Source organism: Rhinolophus hipposideros (genome assembly GCF_964194185.1).
Source record: "Rhinolophus hipposideros genome assembly, chromosome: 7".
NCBI lineage: Eukaryota > Metazoa > Chordata > Mammalia > Chiroptera > Rhinolophidae > Rhinolophus > Rhinolophus hipposideros.
The window spans coordinates 91,586,762-91,604,758 of record NC_138053.1 but is presented as its reverse complement, the minus strand read 5'-3'; the positions used below and the strand labels follow the sequence as shown (position 1 = coordinate 91,604,758).

Here is a 17,997-nt window from a genome sequence, read left to right as displayed (position 1 = left end):
GTTTAAAATTATGTAGAGGAAGGTGGAAAAGGCAGCTTGTGTTTTTCCTTTGTGAGAACACATGCCGCTCTTTACTGGTTAGGGCTCCAAGGGATTCGGACCTTAACCTCCTCACTCCCAGATGTCAGCAGTGGCTTTATTTTCCACCTTATTTGAGCACGTTGCTCCCGCCCTCTCTTGTTTGCAGTAAATTTCTGGCTCTCTGATGAGCAAGTCATACAAAGGTGTTTTCGTCAGCAACTACTTTAAAAAGGTGCCCAGTACAGGGGGTGTCTGCTGAGTGTTAATTCTGGAATTCCGCAGAAGCACAGCGGGAAGAGGGTTGGTGGTTGTAAGTCTTGTCCCACGAAGCAGGGTGCTGAGATCTCTGGGCGCTCCACTGCCTCCTCCCCCAGAGGACAGTATGCACAAGGGAGGAGGTATTTTCACGTGGATGGCAGCTGTTGGACACTTTGAGGTTGGACGCAGAAGGTGGTTGACGGAGGCGGCAGCCTCAGTTTGACCCGTAAACCCAGATTTGGGAGAATTCTGGGGCCCCTTTCTCTGTCTTTTGTTTTTTTTCCTTTGAAAGTAATTCATGAGGTACTTAATCTCCGCTCAGAAGACCTGAAGACTGATATTCTGTCCTTTTGTTTTTTAAAATGTTTTTTAAAGTGTTTAAAAGAATCTTAGTTACTTATGTGGTCTGACATAAATGTGGGTTTTGTTTTGGGAGAACTTTTGTCCTCCTGTGCTTGTCTCCCACCTCTCGATCTCTCTATTCCCTTTGGTATTGTTTGTAGCATTTTATTCACATCGATTCTGATAATAGTATTTCCATTATTAGTCTTTTGTTACCTGTCGTCCTTGCCTTTTGAACCCATTTTTCCACTGTTCACTCATTCTGTCGCTTACTCATTTCAGAGTGTCTGCCAAGGTATCACGTACGAGGTGATACACAGGTGAATGTACAGTGGGAGAACATACTTCTGCTTTTGTGCACATCACGTATTTTAGACCTTTTTGTGTTTCTCCTGGGAGATGTTAAGTTCCTTGAAGTTTGGACCGTGTCTCACTTATCTTTGTACCCACTTGTTAGCTTCCCTGCCAGACTTAGCCGACACCCAGTCGGCTTGTGGAGGAATAGTGTCTATTTCTAGCGTATTATTCTGAGATTTAATGATAGAGGGACATATTGCCATTTTCAAATATAGCAAAAGCATAATTATTTACATCCTGCGTACTCACTCAACTTCATTCTCAAAATTAGGTTCTAAGGTAATTAATAATTACCTCTGACATTTGTGGGTTATTTGAGGCAACCAGGTGGGCACGCTGAGTTCTCGGCCAGAGTTTGTTTCACAGAATTGGTTCAGTGACCTTGAGTTGGCTCTTGTTCACTTCATTCCCGTGGTTTGCCAGGAAAGATCATTCCCGTTTGAACTGGGCCGTGATTCCTGCTGGGTGAAGGAAAGACGCCTTTTGGTTCTGCTTCTGCAAACTGACACTGAACTGGGACAAGTTTTTGTTTGGGGTAGTGCTGGGAAAAGAGGAGCCTCTCGTGTGATTCAGAAGTCAAAAATAAAGGCCTCCCAGCCACCTGGAGGTTTTTCTGTTGTGCCTACCAGTCTGGCTTTATTTTCATGCCAAATACTTCATCATGCAGACTCCTTTCTTTATGCTTGGCCAGTGCTTCTTCTCCCTGGGGAGCAGAGAGAGGCCATGCTGGACCTTGCCGTGGGTGGACCTTGCCTAATAACGCTCCGAGGGTTACTAGGCAGCGGGAGCTCACCTCGCTTCTGGGGGTGCGGAGAGCCCTAGGAGCTGCCCCTTCTCCTGTCCTCACCTCTTTTGCTCCAGAAGTATGCCGAAAACATGCCTGCTGCTTCCTCAGCCAGCCACTGCTCAAGGAGCCCAGATCTTTTCTCTTCTTTTCCTTGTGGAGCTGGAGAACCCATCGGGCATCTGGTGGTTAACCTGATTCAGGAGAATTGACAAAGGTATCCAGTGGTCCTCGCCTGGACCAGCCGCCCGCTGATGGTGTTGTAAGCATCAGAGGAGCCGTTTATTGCCCTGACTTTCTAGAGAAGCCGTGTTTCTGTTCTACACGGGACACATTGGTTCTCGGTGACCCCAGACCCCTGAGCATGTGATTCCTCCAGACCGTGTATCTCCTGTGCAGAATTCTCTAAAATTTGGTTCTCAACTTGCAAGCCTTTTATTTGCTGCCTTGGCAGTATTTCTGTTCATAACTCACCTGTCTGCATTCTTCGAAGTGTTTACTTGTTTCCTTCATTCCTGTTTCTACCCCACATACATGCCTCCAAAGATATATGTGATACATTTAAACATGTCCCCCCAGCTTTAAAGAAACCTTTTTAGTTGAAATAATTATAGGTTTACAGAAAATTAGGGGAAAAAAGAAACAGACAGGAGGTCCATGCATCGTTTTCTCAGCCTCTTCCAGTGGTCCCATCTTATATAACCACTACGCACTATCAGAGCTGGAAAGAAGTGACTGCCGCAATCCACAGAGCTTATTCCAACATCCCCACATGTGTGTGTTTAGTTCTATGCAGTTCTGTTGTGTGTAGATTCCTGTATCACCACCACTTTCAGCGCAAAGAATCATCCAGAGTCATCCATCACCAGAGAGCTCCCTTGTTCTGCTTCCCTGCACCCATGCCCTGCCCGACCCCATCTCTAACTTTTGGTGGCCACTGATGCTGGTGGTCTCTGTCCCTATAATTTTGTTATTTCAGAAATGTTCCATAAATGGAATCATACCATATGTGACTTGCTGAGACACTTTTTTACCTCAGCATAATTCCCTTGGGATACATCCATCTTGGTGGGTGTCTCAATAGTTCTTTCCTCTTTATTGCTGAGTAGAATTTTCTGGTGTGGGTATATCACGATTTGTGTAACCATTTACCCATTAAAGGACAATGAGGTTATTTTCAGTTTTTGGCTGTTAGAAGAAGAGAAGCAATGGACCTTCATATACAGGTTTTTGCATAAATTAATTGTTCATTTCTCTGGGAAAATGCCCAAGAGTGCAATCGCCGAGTCCTTTATCAGTGCATGTCATTCTGAAAGAAACTGCCAAACTGTTTTCCAGAATGGCTGTGCATTCTACACTCCCATCAGCAACGCAAGTGCAATCTCTACTTTTTTTAACATCTCAAAAGTCCAGGATTGCTGTGATAGATTTTTCACTGGGAAAGGTTAAGATCCAATGCGTAATATTTTAGGATGTTTACTTTATATGATCAAATCTCAATAATTTATGTTTAACATTCAGTTCCTTAGCTGAACTTTTTATATTCGTTTATGATTTAGCACTTTGTCTTCACATAGGCTGTGGTATCTGGCATTTAAAAATAAGAATAGGTGGTCTTCCCATCGATAGGAATATTCAAAAAAGTAGATCTTTCTGTAAAAATATAATCTTTATTAAAATAATTACGAAAGTACATTAGAACATAACATATCCTTTTAACTGGCTGAGTACTCTGGGACAGGTTGCTCTGCTGCCTCAGCTTTCTCAGCTACAGAATGGGAATAGTAAAGTCTCTAAGGGATGTGGCACAACAGAGTGAAATTATATATGTAAGACTCTTAACCATAGTGCTTGTCAAATAGTAGCCATTTCCGCCCTCAGCCCTGTTGTAACTTACTCAGCATACACAAAACGATACAAATTTAAATACAAGGCACAAACTTCTAAATACAGCCCTAACCCACTGAGCCAACCGGCCGCCCCCAAAGGTGTAAGTACCTAGGGATAATCGGCTTTCTTCCTCCCTGCTCTTTGATCAACGAGGACTGATCTACTTCCCGTGCCCAAATCAGAGTAAGCACCTCGCCGTGACCCTTCCGCTGAAGCCTTTCTCGGGTTGTGCACGTCCAGCTCTGTCTGCAACTCCAGCCCTTCATTGCAGGACAGGATGGGCTGTTACACAGTGACTGTGCTACACGCCACAGAGCTAACTCCAATTTCCACCCCCCACGCCCCCGAAAACACTGATACACGTGCGCTTGTCAGTGTTTAATTCTGTGCTTTTTTACACATGGCTCCATTCATATTGGCACAAATTATTTTCTACACATCACTCAATACTTTTATTCCCAGCTAAAGCTCTAAAACAAATGAATGATTTTTTTTCACCAAATAAATATGTGTAAAACATTTGTGTTGGCCAGTGGGAAAGGAGGGATGTTATTATCCAAAAGGAAAGTTCTTTTGTCATATGAGTTTAATGCATGTAGAATATTTTATTTTCTACAGAATGATTTAAAAGTTGTTTAAATTCATGAATTTTCTATTTCTTAATATTGGCCCAATATTTTCAGACAGAGGAAATTTTTATGTCAGCAAAGAAATTAGCGCAGAAAATTGTAGGGAACTCTAACATACGGGACACATAAGAGTCACTTAGTAGGTGATTATCTGGTGAATTAATTAATAGATTGGATTATCTCTATTTGGAACTCAGTATTATTGCAGGGATTGAAAATATAACTGTGCACTGACTCAGATTGTTGAAGGGTCACCTCTAAATGGAGAATCACTAATGTCTGCTTGATTTAGTTGTTTGTAGGTTGGCCTCAATTAATGTCCTAGAAAGGTGAGGTCCTTCCACAGATGGTCAGGAAATGCAGCGACATAGGTCTTAAAATGCCCAGCTGGAAATGGACATAAACGTCATCTTATTTATTTGTGAGACTTCTTTTTATAGGATACTTTTAATGTTCTTAATTTCTCATTTTCATACTCAGCTTCACAAACTAAATGTGATAGGTCTTTGGTTGATTGAGAGAAGTCAATTCTGTATATATTTCTGACATGTATTGTTATTAATTATTGTTCTAAGTGGTAGAAAGATCACCAGCAGTATATTAGAGTTTTGTCAGGAAAGCTTAAAAGCTCCAGAAGAATTAGGTTTGTAGAGACTGATGAGGTTTGTTTAGTTTTGTTTGTTTTTTTTTCCCTTCTTTTAAAACACAAAATTCAGAACCGCAAGATCAAGACCGGGTTAGACTTTCTGCTTGGGACAAGTGATGCTGACGGATACAAGTAGAAAATAGACTTCATCACTCTCACTTTGCTTCTTCTCCTCCAGGAGGCTGTTCTTCAGATTGGGTTAGAAGAAGCTAAAGACCAAAATGAGTAAAGGCTGTATAAGAAAGGACTTATTTCTAAATCATTTCAGGTCTCTCTTCCAAGACAAATTAGATCTCTGGGTAGTTATTAGATCACCACGTTGGGCCTATTGATCTCTAAGGAACTGTGGGAAGGGGAAGAGATGCCCAAAAGCTGAAAATGCACTTGTGCTTTTTTAAGAAGGTAGGTTTCACATATTACTCAGGCTGAAGTAATCTTAGGCAGAGATCTAGAAAGGATGACGGTTTATAAATGGCTAGGAAGGGAAGAACTTTATGAACCAGTTACAGCATGTTAAGTTTGTTTCCTTCATTGCTGGGTTCCAGTTTGATGAAGGCCATGCAGTAGAATCAGTGACCATGTGACCAGACCTTTGCAGTTAAGTTGTGCATGAGACAGAGGAACAGAGGCCGTTTGCTAGTACAGTCACATTAGCATCCCACCGCTGAATGGCTGTAAAAAAGAATCAGCTGGGGTGTCAGTTAACACAAGAGCCAGCCTGCCCTTACCCTCCCATACGGATCTCCGAGGAGAAGATGCAGGAAGAAAGTGTTTGTGATAATGAGACATTACTCATGCCCAACATGTGAACAAGGAAGTAATTTCAGTCCAGACCCACAATCAGACCAGACTTGCTGGAGAAGATGGTGATGGGAGAGTTGAACCCGAGGCCTAGCAGAAGGATTCAGTCTCTGCTGTCACCTCCTAGAGGGGAGCAGTCTGCAGTTGTCCCTTTTGAACTGACACCACTAACCTGCTCAGAACTTTTACGTCATTTGTGACATCAGAGAGGTTGCTCAGCTGAATTCAGGAACCCTGAAAACTTGCTTTTGTTGTGTTGAGAGCTGTTTATCTTGAATAGGGGCAAAATGCCACAAAGTGAAGACGGATTTGATGCTATAGCAGAAATAGTCATGGCTGCATGAAAGCCCTTCCCAGTGAGACTATCAGTCCAGGGGCTGGTTAATAGAGGATGCCAGCGGAGCTAGAAGACATTTCCATGTCATTGCAGATCTCTGTCCCCATGCAGAAAGCCTGTGAGTGGTGCATTGGCGTCAAAGGCAAGCTTGTCAAAGTCTAGACCGGCGTCTTTCAAATATGTCGGATAATAGAATAGGATCCCAAAAGATCTCATCAGGAATAAGGCAAAATCTATCACAGAAATTTCATTTATAGGTTTTAATATATGAGTCTGTTTTGAATCTGAAACACTAACCTCGGCAGCTTACAGAGTAAGGGTCATATAGGTGTTAAAAATAATCTTACATGTGTTAATTGACAGTGTCCGGAGTAATGTCATTCCCCAAAGTGACGCATTTGCTGTAATGAGGAAAAGCCCAGGATCGTGAAGGAGGGGTAGCAGTCATCTTGCTCAGCTTGCGGCTGTTGGGATCACGTGTAGTGTTGCCTTCAGTTCTCCCACTTTGAAAGGGGTGGCAGCTCAGAGCCGAATAAGCTGGTGTTGACAGAGCTCCAGGTGATGGCATGCTGGCAGAGTTCAAGGAATAAAGTGTTAGCGTTGGGAAAAGGAGAGCAGGCTGCAGGAGCGGGCACGGTCTGCAAAGATCTGAACAGTTAAGGATTTCCACTTTGACCAGCTGCAGACTATTTCAGGGAGACCATGCTTGCTCTCAGAATGATGAGGGTGGGGAGGAGCTTTTCCCTAACTTGACACTTTAGGGAGTGTGTCTTATGCTTCAGGGATGTTGAGGAATAAGAAGAAAATCAAAAATTCCTCTTCCCACAGTCTCTGCTTTTCGCAACTTAGACTTCATGTAAAAGTCTGGGTGGCTGAGGTCCCTGCAGTGACCTTGGTCTCTGTGTCAGCCATGTATGTGTCGGTCATGTCACGTGTGCCTGGCCTGTCCTCGCTCACCGGTCTGCATGCCTCCTTTAGCCGTTAGTGCTGTGATGACCATGGCTGGGCTGCCCTGACCTGCTCCTGTCCGCTCCCTTTGCCCCTCTCACACCCATTTGCACTGGTATTATTTCATGATGCTGACTTTGATTTGGCCTGCCGCCCCATACCTCCTTCATACAATTCCTTTCGTCATATTAAGAGATGTTTTGTTGTATCACTGCCCAAGAAATAACAAGATCTTTTATTACACACTCAAGAGAACGAGGTGCTGCTGAAACCGTCACTCCTCCTTACTCAGGGTGATGGGCATGAGCTCCAACAGTACATACAGGTGGTGGTTTCAGGCTGAAGAATGTGCCATGCGTGGCTGGAGCAGTTCCTCTTTGATTTCTGTTTCTCATACCTGAAACTGGATCACATTTTATGTGCATAGTGGGTGCTTCTGAAATTCCACCTGAGAGTTCCCATTGAAACTATGGACTTCTGCTCCCGACTAGCAGCCCTTGCTGGGAGCTGCAGCTTTTGTTAACTTCCCACGCTGACCTTATAGCTTACCCATCCTCATTGGACCTGAGTGATTGTCTCCGTCATAAACAAGAATAGGGAAGCAGATGCCAGCACTAGTAGCTTCTGTTTATAAAGTGCTTATAGAAATCGATTCTCAAACTGGCTTTGCCAGTTAGGGAAGACAACGCATGGTGAAACGATCCTGTTTCATCGATGAGAAAATCGAAGATGGAGAGCTCCAAGGATTTTCCTAAGGTCACACCAGGGATCAGGAACCACATCTAGCATGCTGTGAGCACGCCTGTCGCCTGTGTTCAGACTGCGTCTGAGAGAGGTTGCAGCTGGAGCAATGCCCAAATCTCGGGGCTCCAATCCTACCACCCAGTGAATCGCTGGAAGCTCAGTCCTTTCCTGGCATCCCTACCCCAGTGAGGTTCTTGATGAGCCTCTCTGGTGGGGTCTCTGCTCTCCAGTTAGTGAGGCTTTTTCAGGGGTTTCCTCCCAGCCAAGCAAGCTTCCTCCTTGAGGCTCCACTCAGCACAGAGGCTGTGGGAAGGAGCTGAGGTATTGGGGGGGGGGGGGGAGGAGTTCTCCTGGGTCAGACTCAGCCAGACACTGGATACAGGACCAGGCTTTTCTACGTCTTTGTCACAGGACTTTTCTCCCCAGAACCACGAGTCTCCCTAGCGCAGCCTTCTCTGTGGAGCCTGGTTGGTGAACCAGGTGCCCGTGTTTGGTACACACCTGCATGGCTTTGTGGGCTGGGTTCACAGGCTCAGAGGGCCTGTAGGGGCAGCATTGCCTGATGGCTGCCTGGCTCGCCCCAGGCTGTGGGTCACAGTGCTCTTTGAAGTGGAATCCATGCTGCTGAGAACTTCCAGAGGATGCAGTTCTCTCTTACTGCCGGGCCAAGATTCATCTTCTTACTGTAAATTAACACATGCAGAGAAGTGCATTTTTTTTTTTCATGCTCAGAAAGTTTGTGGTAAAAATTTCATAGGCATCCTAGAGACTTTCTCATTGCTTTATTCACAGGTTGTTTTAGGAATCATATGTGCCTTTTCAGTGCTTAACAGTAGACTTTCCCTCAATCCTGTTGTATTATGATATGCGTCACTTCATCTCCAGTTGATATTAGAAAAGACCTTTCCTCTGAGAGTTTTCCCTCCAAATTGGAATATTTCCCGTTGGACCAGACAGAAAAATTCTAAAGGGGCAGAGGACCTTTGGGCATTTTACCATCATGGATGAGATACATGTAGCCTGACTTCTTCTACCTCAATAATTTCTCCCTTTTCAGCTGCCTGTTCCCAGGGTCGGGCCCTGGAGTCTCCTGCAGGGCTGTGGCCCCTCATGGGTTTCACCGCCGGTCCGGCGGGCGAGCACGTTCCACTGTGGACTTGAAATGTCCAGGATGTTGAGGGAATAAGCTAGTTCTTTAAAAAGCTACCAGGAAGAAAGGAAAAGGTTTCCCCCACAAATATTCATGGCACTTCCCCTGGAACCAAGGGGAAGCGATTTCTATAGAATCTATCGGACTAATTCCAGCACCTTTTCCTCACACTGTTCTATTTTTAGGTGTACAAAGATTTAAATGTGGGAGGGTGTTAAGTTGTCTAGACTAAGTGACATTTTGAACAATTGGTAGGAATCTGGGTGCATACATTTCTAGAAAAAGAAGACTTCTAAAACCCTACGGTTCTTAGTATTTGGATAATTTTTCTTGCAAGAACAAAACCAATACTAGTGGCTAATATTTACTTACTTCTTTACTCGGTGTGCATCATCTCATGTAATCTTCCCGGCAAACCAGTGAGGTAGGCATTGTTATCATACCCATTTTCTAGGTGAGTAAACTGAGACTTGCTCAAGGTCACACAGTAGGAAATGTTAAGCCAGGATTTGAACTCAAGTAGTGTGACTTCAGAACCCATGCTCCTAATTGTTATTCCATATTACCTCATATGAGAAGTGTTTTAATTAATATTTATAGATAAAACATGAACTCTTATGCAGTGGCAGTGGAGTTATATGAAAGCACAGCTATGCATTATGCCTCGAGTGGGTTTTGATCTCCTCTTCACAGTGGAAGCAAGACTTGTTAAATTGGTTTCATGATGTACATGGTATTTAATGGTAGTATTATTAAACAGTAGTATTTGCTGGAGAAGAGGAATTTTGCAGACGTCCACACCAAGACAGGCACCTGCCCCACGTCCTGTCCCACGAGCTGGGTCCCTGAGTCGGATGCAACACTGGGTCAGGGAGGAGCCGCCTGACTCAGCTGTGTGAAGGGGGTGGGAGGGTGAAGGGCACACTGTGTTCTAGAGGCGTCTCACCCCGGACTTGCACGTTGTCTCTCGTGTCTCTCCGAAAATAATACCTAGGCGGACAGTCAGCTTTAATGTGTCTTTTGGAGCAAAAATTAACGTAAGAGCTGGTATTATATATCGTATATCATATCATATCATATCACGTCATGTCATATCATGTCATATCATGTATCATAGTATATAAGACCGGGTCTTATATTAATTTTTGCTCCAAAAGACTCATTAGAGCTGATTGTCCAGCTAGGTCTTATTTTTGGGGAAAGACGGTATCAACTGTCTTAACTAATGTTGTGTTTGCTGATACCGCATTTTTATAGTGGGCTTTTAAAACCTTGCATTTCTGTTTTCTCAACAAATTTAAAAAAAGAGATAGTAATTTCTACTAGTGTTATGAGAAACTGTCTCTTAACATAAAACGTGACGTATAACGAAAACCAGAGAGCACCATGGTTCCAGTCCTCGGGGTCCCCGAAGGCCAGCTCGTTGCCTAATGTGTCAGGCAGGCAGACAGACAGACAGACAGACAGACACCCCTCCCCGTGATACACATTCAGTATTTGATGGAGAGCTGGCTCCTTTACCTTTCTTCTCATCGATACTAATGTTGAGAGTGCAGTGAGAGAAGAGCAATCTTTTTGGATACATATTTGCTTAAGTCGTTCAACTCCACTGAAGGAACACAAAATGCTTCTGAAGACGCTGAAGGTTAATCCACGGCGTCTCTCCAGCCATTCCTCAAGAGTTCTCCATTTTCTACCATCAGTGAGCTCCTGGAGCTGAGTCACAGGCAGGTGTGCTCTGGGGGCGCCCCTGTTCGTGGGTCCGTCCCACAGTGACGAGGGGCAGCTTCAGTGCAGCACAGGCTTTAGCTTAAGGTGGGAGGATACAGTTGAGACTTTGAGAGAAGAGAGTGAACTAAGTGCTTTTTTATTCTTCAGCAGAAGAAATGCGATTGAAAGGGTCCACTTTTTATAAATGTCCATCTCAGGACAGGAATCAGAAGGTGGGAGGGCTACAAAGCCGAGTGCTACCGAAAGCGTTTTCTCTGCTGGGAGCGAGTGGCTTGTTCCCTGCCCCAGGCATGAGGAAGGCAGGTTACCATGAAATGGGTGGGACCATTTCAGCCAGAGAAGTCCCTCTATTAGATAACATACGGATGTTTCTGGTGAACTTTTTTGACTGGGTGAAATAGTACACCCTTGTTTTGGTACACTATTCTTTAATTTCCGCAGGTCACTGTGCTTCGCGCAAATTTGTACAGAACATGGCTGATCACCCAGTACTCTCTGCTCCCTCTCTGTCTCTGGCAGTCTTAGTAACTGCGTGAGGGCAGTGCTGGCTGATAGTTTGAGGCTCCCTGATGTAGCAAACGGAGTCTCCAAGAAATGCAGCGATCTCTTCAACCCAGAGCCAACCCTGGTAAAGCGTCCCTTCGATCCATAATACTGCTGCTGTTACACGGTGTCACCTATATGACTTGGAAGCCTGGTCATGGGAAATATTAGCGCAATTGGGAGATTCCTCATGGCCATGGGCTGTCGTCCCTCCTACTGTTTATAAATGCAGTGATCATGTTCATGAGAATTTAGAGGGAAAAAACAAAACAAAAACCCAAAGATAATGTTATTGATTATGGACCCCTGATAGGTGGTGCAGGGAGCGTGAGTCCTTATTTGGTGATTCGATGAATGGCATTTTTCAGGCTGAAATACAGTATTGACACAGTGTGTGACCAGGTCTAGAGGCCTTTCTGACACTGGGTTTGCCAATAGGTTGGCACTACTAGTAGGTTTTGCCCTAGTTATATAGGTTACTGTATCATCTGTGGCCTCTTTTCCTTAATCTGTAAGATTAGAGAGGTGAACCAGCCTCTCTCGAAAACTCCTTTAATTGAAAGTCTTGGGCTGTGTGAAATTTGATGGCTTATACACAAAAATGGTTAAATAATATTAGACAAGCTAACACATGTTTTATTTAATATTTAGTAAAATTAACTTGTAGGACACCAAATAACTTGACTGAGTAATAAGTCCTTATTTTTAAACCGACCGCCATATTTAAAATACTGAAGGACCTGATAAGCGCCATCAGGTGATACGGTTTTCAACTGCAGATACACGTAACAACAAAAGATCTCTTAAAAGGTCCACATAAGCTTGCCGTCATCAGACACTAGGGAATTGCTAACTGAAACCATAACGAGATGCCACTCATTTAGGATGGCTAAAACTAAAAAGACCAAGCATGTCAGTATCAGAGAGGGTGTGGAGGAACTGGAACTCTTATACACTGCTGGGGGGATGGAAATGGCACAGCCACGTTGGGAGTCAGTTTGACAGTTTGTTAAAAAGTTAAAGCATACACCTGCCCTGTGATCCAGCCACTCTTCCCCTAGATATTTACCTCAAAGAAAGGAAAGCAGAGGTCCACACAGAGACTGCACACAAATGGTTATAGCTGCTGTGCTCATAACAGCCAAACCCTGGGCCAGCCCAGATGTCATCAGCTGATGCGTGGATTGGTTGTGGGAATGTGCAGAATGGAATACTGTTCAACAATAAAAAGGAATGAACTCAATAGTGTGGGTAGATCTCAAAATAATGATGCCGAACAAAAGAAGCCAGAACAACAACAACAAAAAAGAGTATATGAGTACATACTGCACAATTCCATTTGTGTAACTTTTTTTGTTTTTTTTTAGACCGTGCAAGCTAATCTATACTGGCTGAAAGCAGATTGATGATTGCCTGGGCAGGGAGGGCCAAGGGAGGCAGGGAGGGGATACAAAGGGCGCAAGGAAACTTGTGGGGTGACGGAGCTGTTCACTGTTTTGATGGCAGTGACCTTTGCATGGATATATAAGTCAGACTTACCAGTGTACACTTTAAATTCACGCAGTTTATCGTATGTCAGTTACACCTCAGTGAAGCAGTTTTCAAAAAAGATGAGCTCGGAAACAAAAGAGCAAATACAGCACAATTTATTTTGGCAAGTGCAGTCGTGCTGTATGAGCCACCAAGGCCACCAGGCTGGGCACTGTCGGAGGACGGTCTCTTGACCTTGTGTCTCTGTGGCTGAGGCAACTGTCTGTAACGGACACGTGTAAGATACTGAGGGTGATGCTTGCGGACCCCTGAGGAAGTGGGGAGCATGTTCCCCACACACAAACCACCTCCAAGCCACCAGGGCCTGCTCGCTTTCATTAATTGTCTCTGGGTTCACTGAATGGCTCCCCAGAAACCTGGAGGAGGCAGTGGCCTCCCGGAAGCCAGGAAGTGCCCTGCTCCCACCGGGCCTGACAGGTTCCTGCCACTATATTGTTCCAAGTTGTCCTAGCGCATCCAAGTCCCCAGGCACTGTGTTCCTGGTGGTGGCAGTGAAGGCGTTAAGTGTTTCCAGATGCCCACTCTGGTCGTGGAGGGGGTGAGCTGTGGCAGGTTGCCGGTGGCCCGGGCTGGGCGTGGTCGTCGTGCCACATCCACGTGTCCTGCCAGGCCCACTGAGGAGGTTACCACAGTATGTGCTTCGTCCCTTCCTGAGGGCTGTAAAGCTCCCACGTCTGCATAGTGGTTTAATAATTAATATTGTAATGTTCTTGCTAGAAATAAAATAAAGCCAGCCAGGAGATGCATGAAAGAATGCCTGTTATGTGTAGCAGATGTTGGAGGGGGTCTTTTCTGACTCCTGTTACACCCAGACTGAGCTGAGGAAGAACTGGAAAGAGCCACTTCCCTTGCTTTTCTTTTCTTCTCTTTTGTGACCATCCCCTTCGGCTCTCTGCTCACTTTCCACGGCGCAGCGGTTGCCTACGGCGTGTTCTATGCATGTTTCCCACTGGCTCTCCGACTGTTTGGGTGGCTGTTCCCTCCCGCCCATCTCCCAGGGGGCAGGCTGCCACCTTTCCCTCCCGGCCGGCCATTCACCGTCCCTGCACCAGGCCCCCCCTCACCCCCCCACCCCCGCCCCAAGAGGCAGCAAAAGGGCCCTGGTCTCACTGTGTGTGTCTCCTTCCCCAGCTGTGGACGTGGCTGGAGGAGCTGCAGAAGGAGCTGCTGGATGACGTGTATGCCGAGTCGGTGGAGGCCGTGCAGGACCTCATCAAGCGCTTCGGCCAGCAGCAGCAGACGACCCTGCAAGTGACCGTCAACGTGATCAAGGAAGGGGAGGACCTCATCCAGCAGCTGAGGTGGGCCTGCCCCCGCCTCCGTCGCTGCACAAACACTGTGAAATCCTGCCAGCGATTTCCCCTTCCCCTCACTTTTTGGGAACAATTGGCTATAATTCTGTCCAACTAGATAGAGAACAAATAACGTCTGTGAATGCAACGGAGAACAGCATCTCTTCCTTTCTCTTTTCTTTTTTCTCCCTCACAGTTTTTTTCACTGCATAACTTTTCTCATTACAGCATTGACTAATAAACCTTCCCAGAATTCAGCTTTTATTAATATTTCCTTTTAACACCTACCTAGTAATTACTGCCATTTCTTTACAAATCAGATTAATTTAAACCTGCTAGGACTGCGTCCTTCAGGCCCTGAGTGGTCTGCCTCTATAGTGTGGTGGGGTGTCCCCCTTCCAGCACCAGGCCTCGGGGTGACTCTGTCCCTCACGTGCTCCTAGTGGCAGGAAGGCAGGGCCCACCCAGTGCTGGGGCCGGACGCGAGTTCCTTGTATTGGATCCCAGGGACCATGTATGTAAGTGGTTCCCCTCCCCTGCCACTCAGAGGACCGCTTGTGGAATCGTTGCTGATAACTCAGGCAAAAGTTACTTCGTAGAGTCTTAACTGATACATTGAAGTTTAACTCCCTCATCACCAATGAGACTCTACCTTTGGAGTAAATAGGTGTCATCTGCTCTCTCTCCTTAAGGAGAAAAGTGGCTAAAAGTAAAACTCTACTAAAATAATTTTCTGTAATTATTAGGTTTCTTAATGAGAGCGAACGTGAGAAATTCTTCAGTGTATCCTTAGGTCTAGAAGGAGGAGGAAGCCGGGTGTTGTTTTGCGGGAGGGGCGGCGTGTCCCATCTTCTGAGGCCAGCAGTCCCGCTTCCTGCCAGCTTTCTTCCCCCTGAGCTCCTGAGCTGCCGGATCTGGTATCTGACAATGTGAGATACCAATTCCTGTTTGTCTCGTTAAGCCCCAGCCCCCTCCTCTGCCCTTCGCAGGGACTCCGCCATCTCCAGTAACAAGACCCCCCACAACAGCTCCATTAGCCACATCGAGACGGTGCTGCAGCAGCTGGATGAGGCGCAAGCCCAGATGGAGGAGCTGTTCCAGGAGCGCAAGATCAAGCTGGACCTCTTCCTGCAGCTGCGCATATTCGAGAGGGACGCCATCGATGTGAGTGTCCCCACATCCGCTCCTTGGCTGCTCGTGGGCCTGCTGTGGTTACCCAGGTCCTGCTGTCTGTCCCCTGCCTCGCTCACTTCCTGTGTCCTGTCCCTCAGCCTCTGGGACAGGAGTCTGCCTCAGCCACCCCTGGGGCTGGGACTCCGCTCTGCCTGGTGGTAGAGGCAGGGGGGAGGCAGAGCCCACGTCACACAGCAGGGTGGCAGAACCAGTATGCAGAGGGGAGTCTAAGGCAGAGCTCAAAGCAAGGGCATCTCGTCATGGTGTGTTTAAACCTTGATTGGACCAGCAAACAGCACTCGCTTGTCCTGAAGCAGAGGCACAAAGTCACTGCCGTGACCCTCTCTCCTTCCCTTCCCCTCTCCCTCCCTCCCTCCGCTTTCCTTCCTTCCTTCCTCCCATCTCCATTCTCCTCCCTCCAAGAGTGGGAATAAGCTTGCTTGTGGTGATAACATTTTAGTAGTAGGAAACCCAGTTTTTTTCCCTCATGGAAGTGTTCCCAAATGGTCTGTAATTCTTACTAAAACTCGACTTTTATACCTTATATGTGACTAGGAGAAAGAAGTACATGTTTCTTTTATTTTTTATTCAACAAAAAGAGGGTGGTTCTTAATTCTATGTCAGGGAAGATTTTTTTTTTAACTTGATGAAGTGCAATCAGAAGTATAATTGGATGACACCAAGTCTGTCTGTGAAACATGATGAGAGGAACTAAAACTCCCTTCAGCCTGGCAAGGCTGGTTTCCTGGGCCTGTCAGCTTCCTACAGCTGATGGCAGTGACTGAGTGCCTGTCCAGGAACCTCCGAGCCACCCACGTGGTCCCTGTAACTGCCGGCCCGAATCTAGAGAGCATATCGCTCCGTGCTTATTACTTGTCCTGGGTTTAGAACAGTACCTTGAGGTCACTCTGGCCCAGACCCTATGTGTCACCAAGACAGAAGATGTGTAGATTGTGTCGGTTACCTCAGCTGGAGACGCTCTGCCTGGAGTGGGTCTGTGTGCTTCTCTCGGGCCTGTCTGTGGGCCCGGTTCCGAGTGGCGTGTGTGGTGCAGGCCTCGGGGGGCCTTTGGCTGCCGTTTGTCTAAACTTCCATCGGTGTTTTCATTAAAGAAAGGCCTTCTTGGCTGTGCTCATTATCATCATTGGTTAGTGACAAGAAAGGAGTTAAACCCTACACACATTCCTGGAGAAACCTCTCACAGTTGTGACCCTTAAGTCACTTAGAGCCTCGTGGAGAAACACGGCCCACTGGCCTCAGTGCATTAGTGCCTGCCACTGCCGCCCCCCGGCTTGCAGCCTCATGTGCACAGAAGCCAGCGGCCGGTTTCCTCTTTGACCTGTGCTTCAGAGGAATTGCTTTTGTAAACTTAGCTGCTTATTAAATAATTCTAATTAAGGAATCAGAAGCATTATTAGAAGTTTTTCTTCCAGGAATTTGGGAGAAAAAAAAAATTGGCTTCACATATTAATGGCACGTTAAAGGGGGGGGGGAATTTTAATTGTATTTCCACTTTCATTGAACCAGTGTTTTAAAATGTAGGTCAGGAACTATAAACATACATTTTCCCCACACTAAAGGTGCAAAATCCCACACATGGCCTCAATAAAGCCAGTGTGCCAGGCCAGGGTAGGAGCTTTCCAGAGCTGAGAAAACTAAACCTGCAGTTCATTCACAGGGCAGCTAAAATGCAGTTTAGAAGCTTCTAACATGTCAGGTCCTCATAACCTTTTTTCTCTTGAATCATCCTGAAATGTGAAAATCTGAGCAGTTTAGGTTTCGGATGGGATTTCCCTCTTACCTGACCACCTGCAGGAAGCATGGAGTTCTGTTTATGGTAGAAATCTATCTGTTAACGTGGTTAATTTTTAAAACTCCCCCATATCTCTTGTATTTCAATTGCAGTAGCGTTTCCATCTCTCAAAAGTGGATCCACGTATTCTAGGGCTTCGAATATTGCTATTCAGCGTCCAGGTATTCCAAGTAAAAGCTGCTCTATTGACCTAAAAACAAACTCTTTACTATCACATCTGATGACAGGTTAAGTGTGGAAAGCAGTCATAACTGTGTGTATTTAGAAAGAAGAACTTAGACTTTCTAACAATTCTGGGATACATTTTTAAAAAATTGTTTCAAAGTTATTTCTCCAAAGAATCAATGTTCAAAAATGACTTACACTTTCTTGGGCTTCATTTTTGGCACAGATTTCTTCTCTTGGTTGGTGTGGTTAACAAACTGTAATTGTAAACTCAGGGCAGGATTCTTCCTGATGATCCTTTGATCATGGCCGTTGCCGGGGTTTCATCCTGCTCAGGGAGAGGTTTCAAATCCTGCTGCTCTGAGCACCTTGAGCTTTGTTTATTGTCCTTTACCTGACTGTCCTCTGAATGTTCTCTGAGGCTGCTGTTGTCTCTAGGAGACATTGTCACCGGGTCTGTGTCTCACCACCACACCCCAATCTCTTCTCCCTCAGTGCCAGAAAACAAACAAACATGAAGAAAGAAAATTCCCCTTAGAGTAGAGGTAAAGATTAAAGTCATGGTAATCGTCTTCCCTTTTTAAACATATTTTTCCTCAGTGGTTTTTTTTTTTGTTTATGTCTAATTTGGCATTACTTAAATTTGTTAACTTATAAATTAGTACAAATTAATATAATATACACATTGTATACAGATCACTGTAATAAAAGAATAAATCAGGAAGATTTGTGCAATAGGAGTTTGGGGAAGCCTTAAGTTTTGTATTACTTTCCATCTTCTGTGTAAACTTTCCCACATTCACACATTTTCAAACTAATTTG

General features: G+C 45.4%; 1 protein-coding gene across 4 annotated transcripts in view; it reads left to right on the top strand.

The window, feature by feature from the left end:
- TRIO (trio Rho guanine nucleotide exchange factor) overlaps nt 1-17,997 on the top strand; it is a gene marked incomplete at its 5' end in the record, with an annotated part of 321,447 nt that overhangs the window by 172,431 nt on the left and 131,019 nt on the right. For all 4 annotated transcript variants that reach the window (XM_081053954.1, XM_081053955.1, XM_081053957.1 and 1 more), the window contains 2 exons: nt 13,864-14,033; nt 15,014-15,188. In XM_081053954.1, the coding sequence (XP_080910080.1) occupies nt 13,864-14,033; nt 15,014-15,188 (345 nt within the window). The remainder of the gene's footprint in view (nt 1-13,863; nt 14,034-15,013; nt 15,189-17,997) is intronic.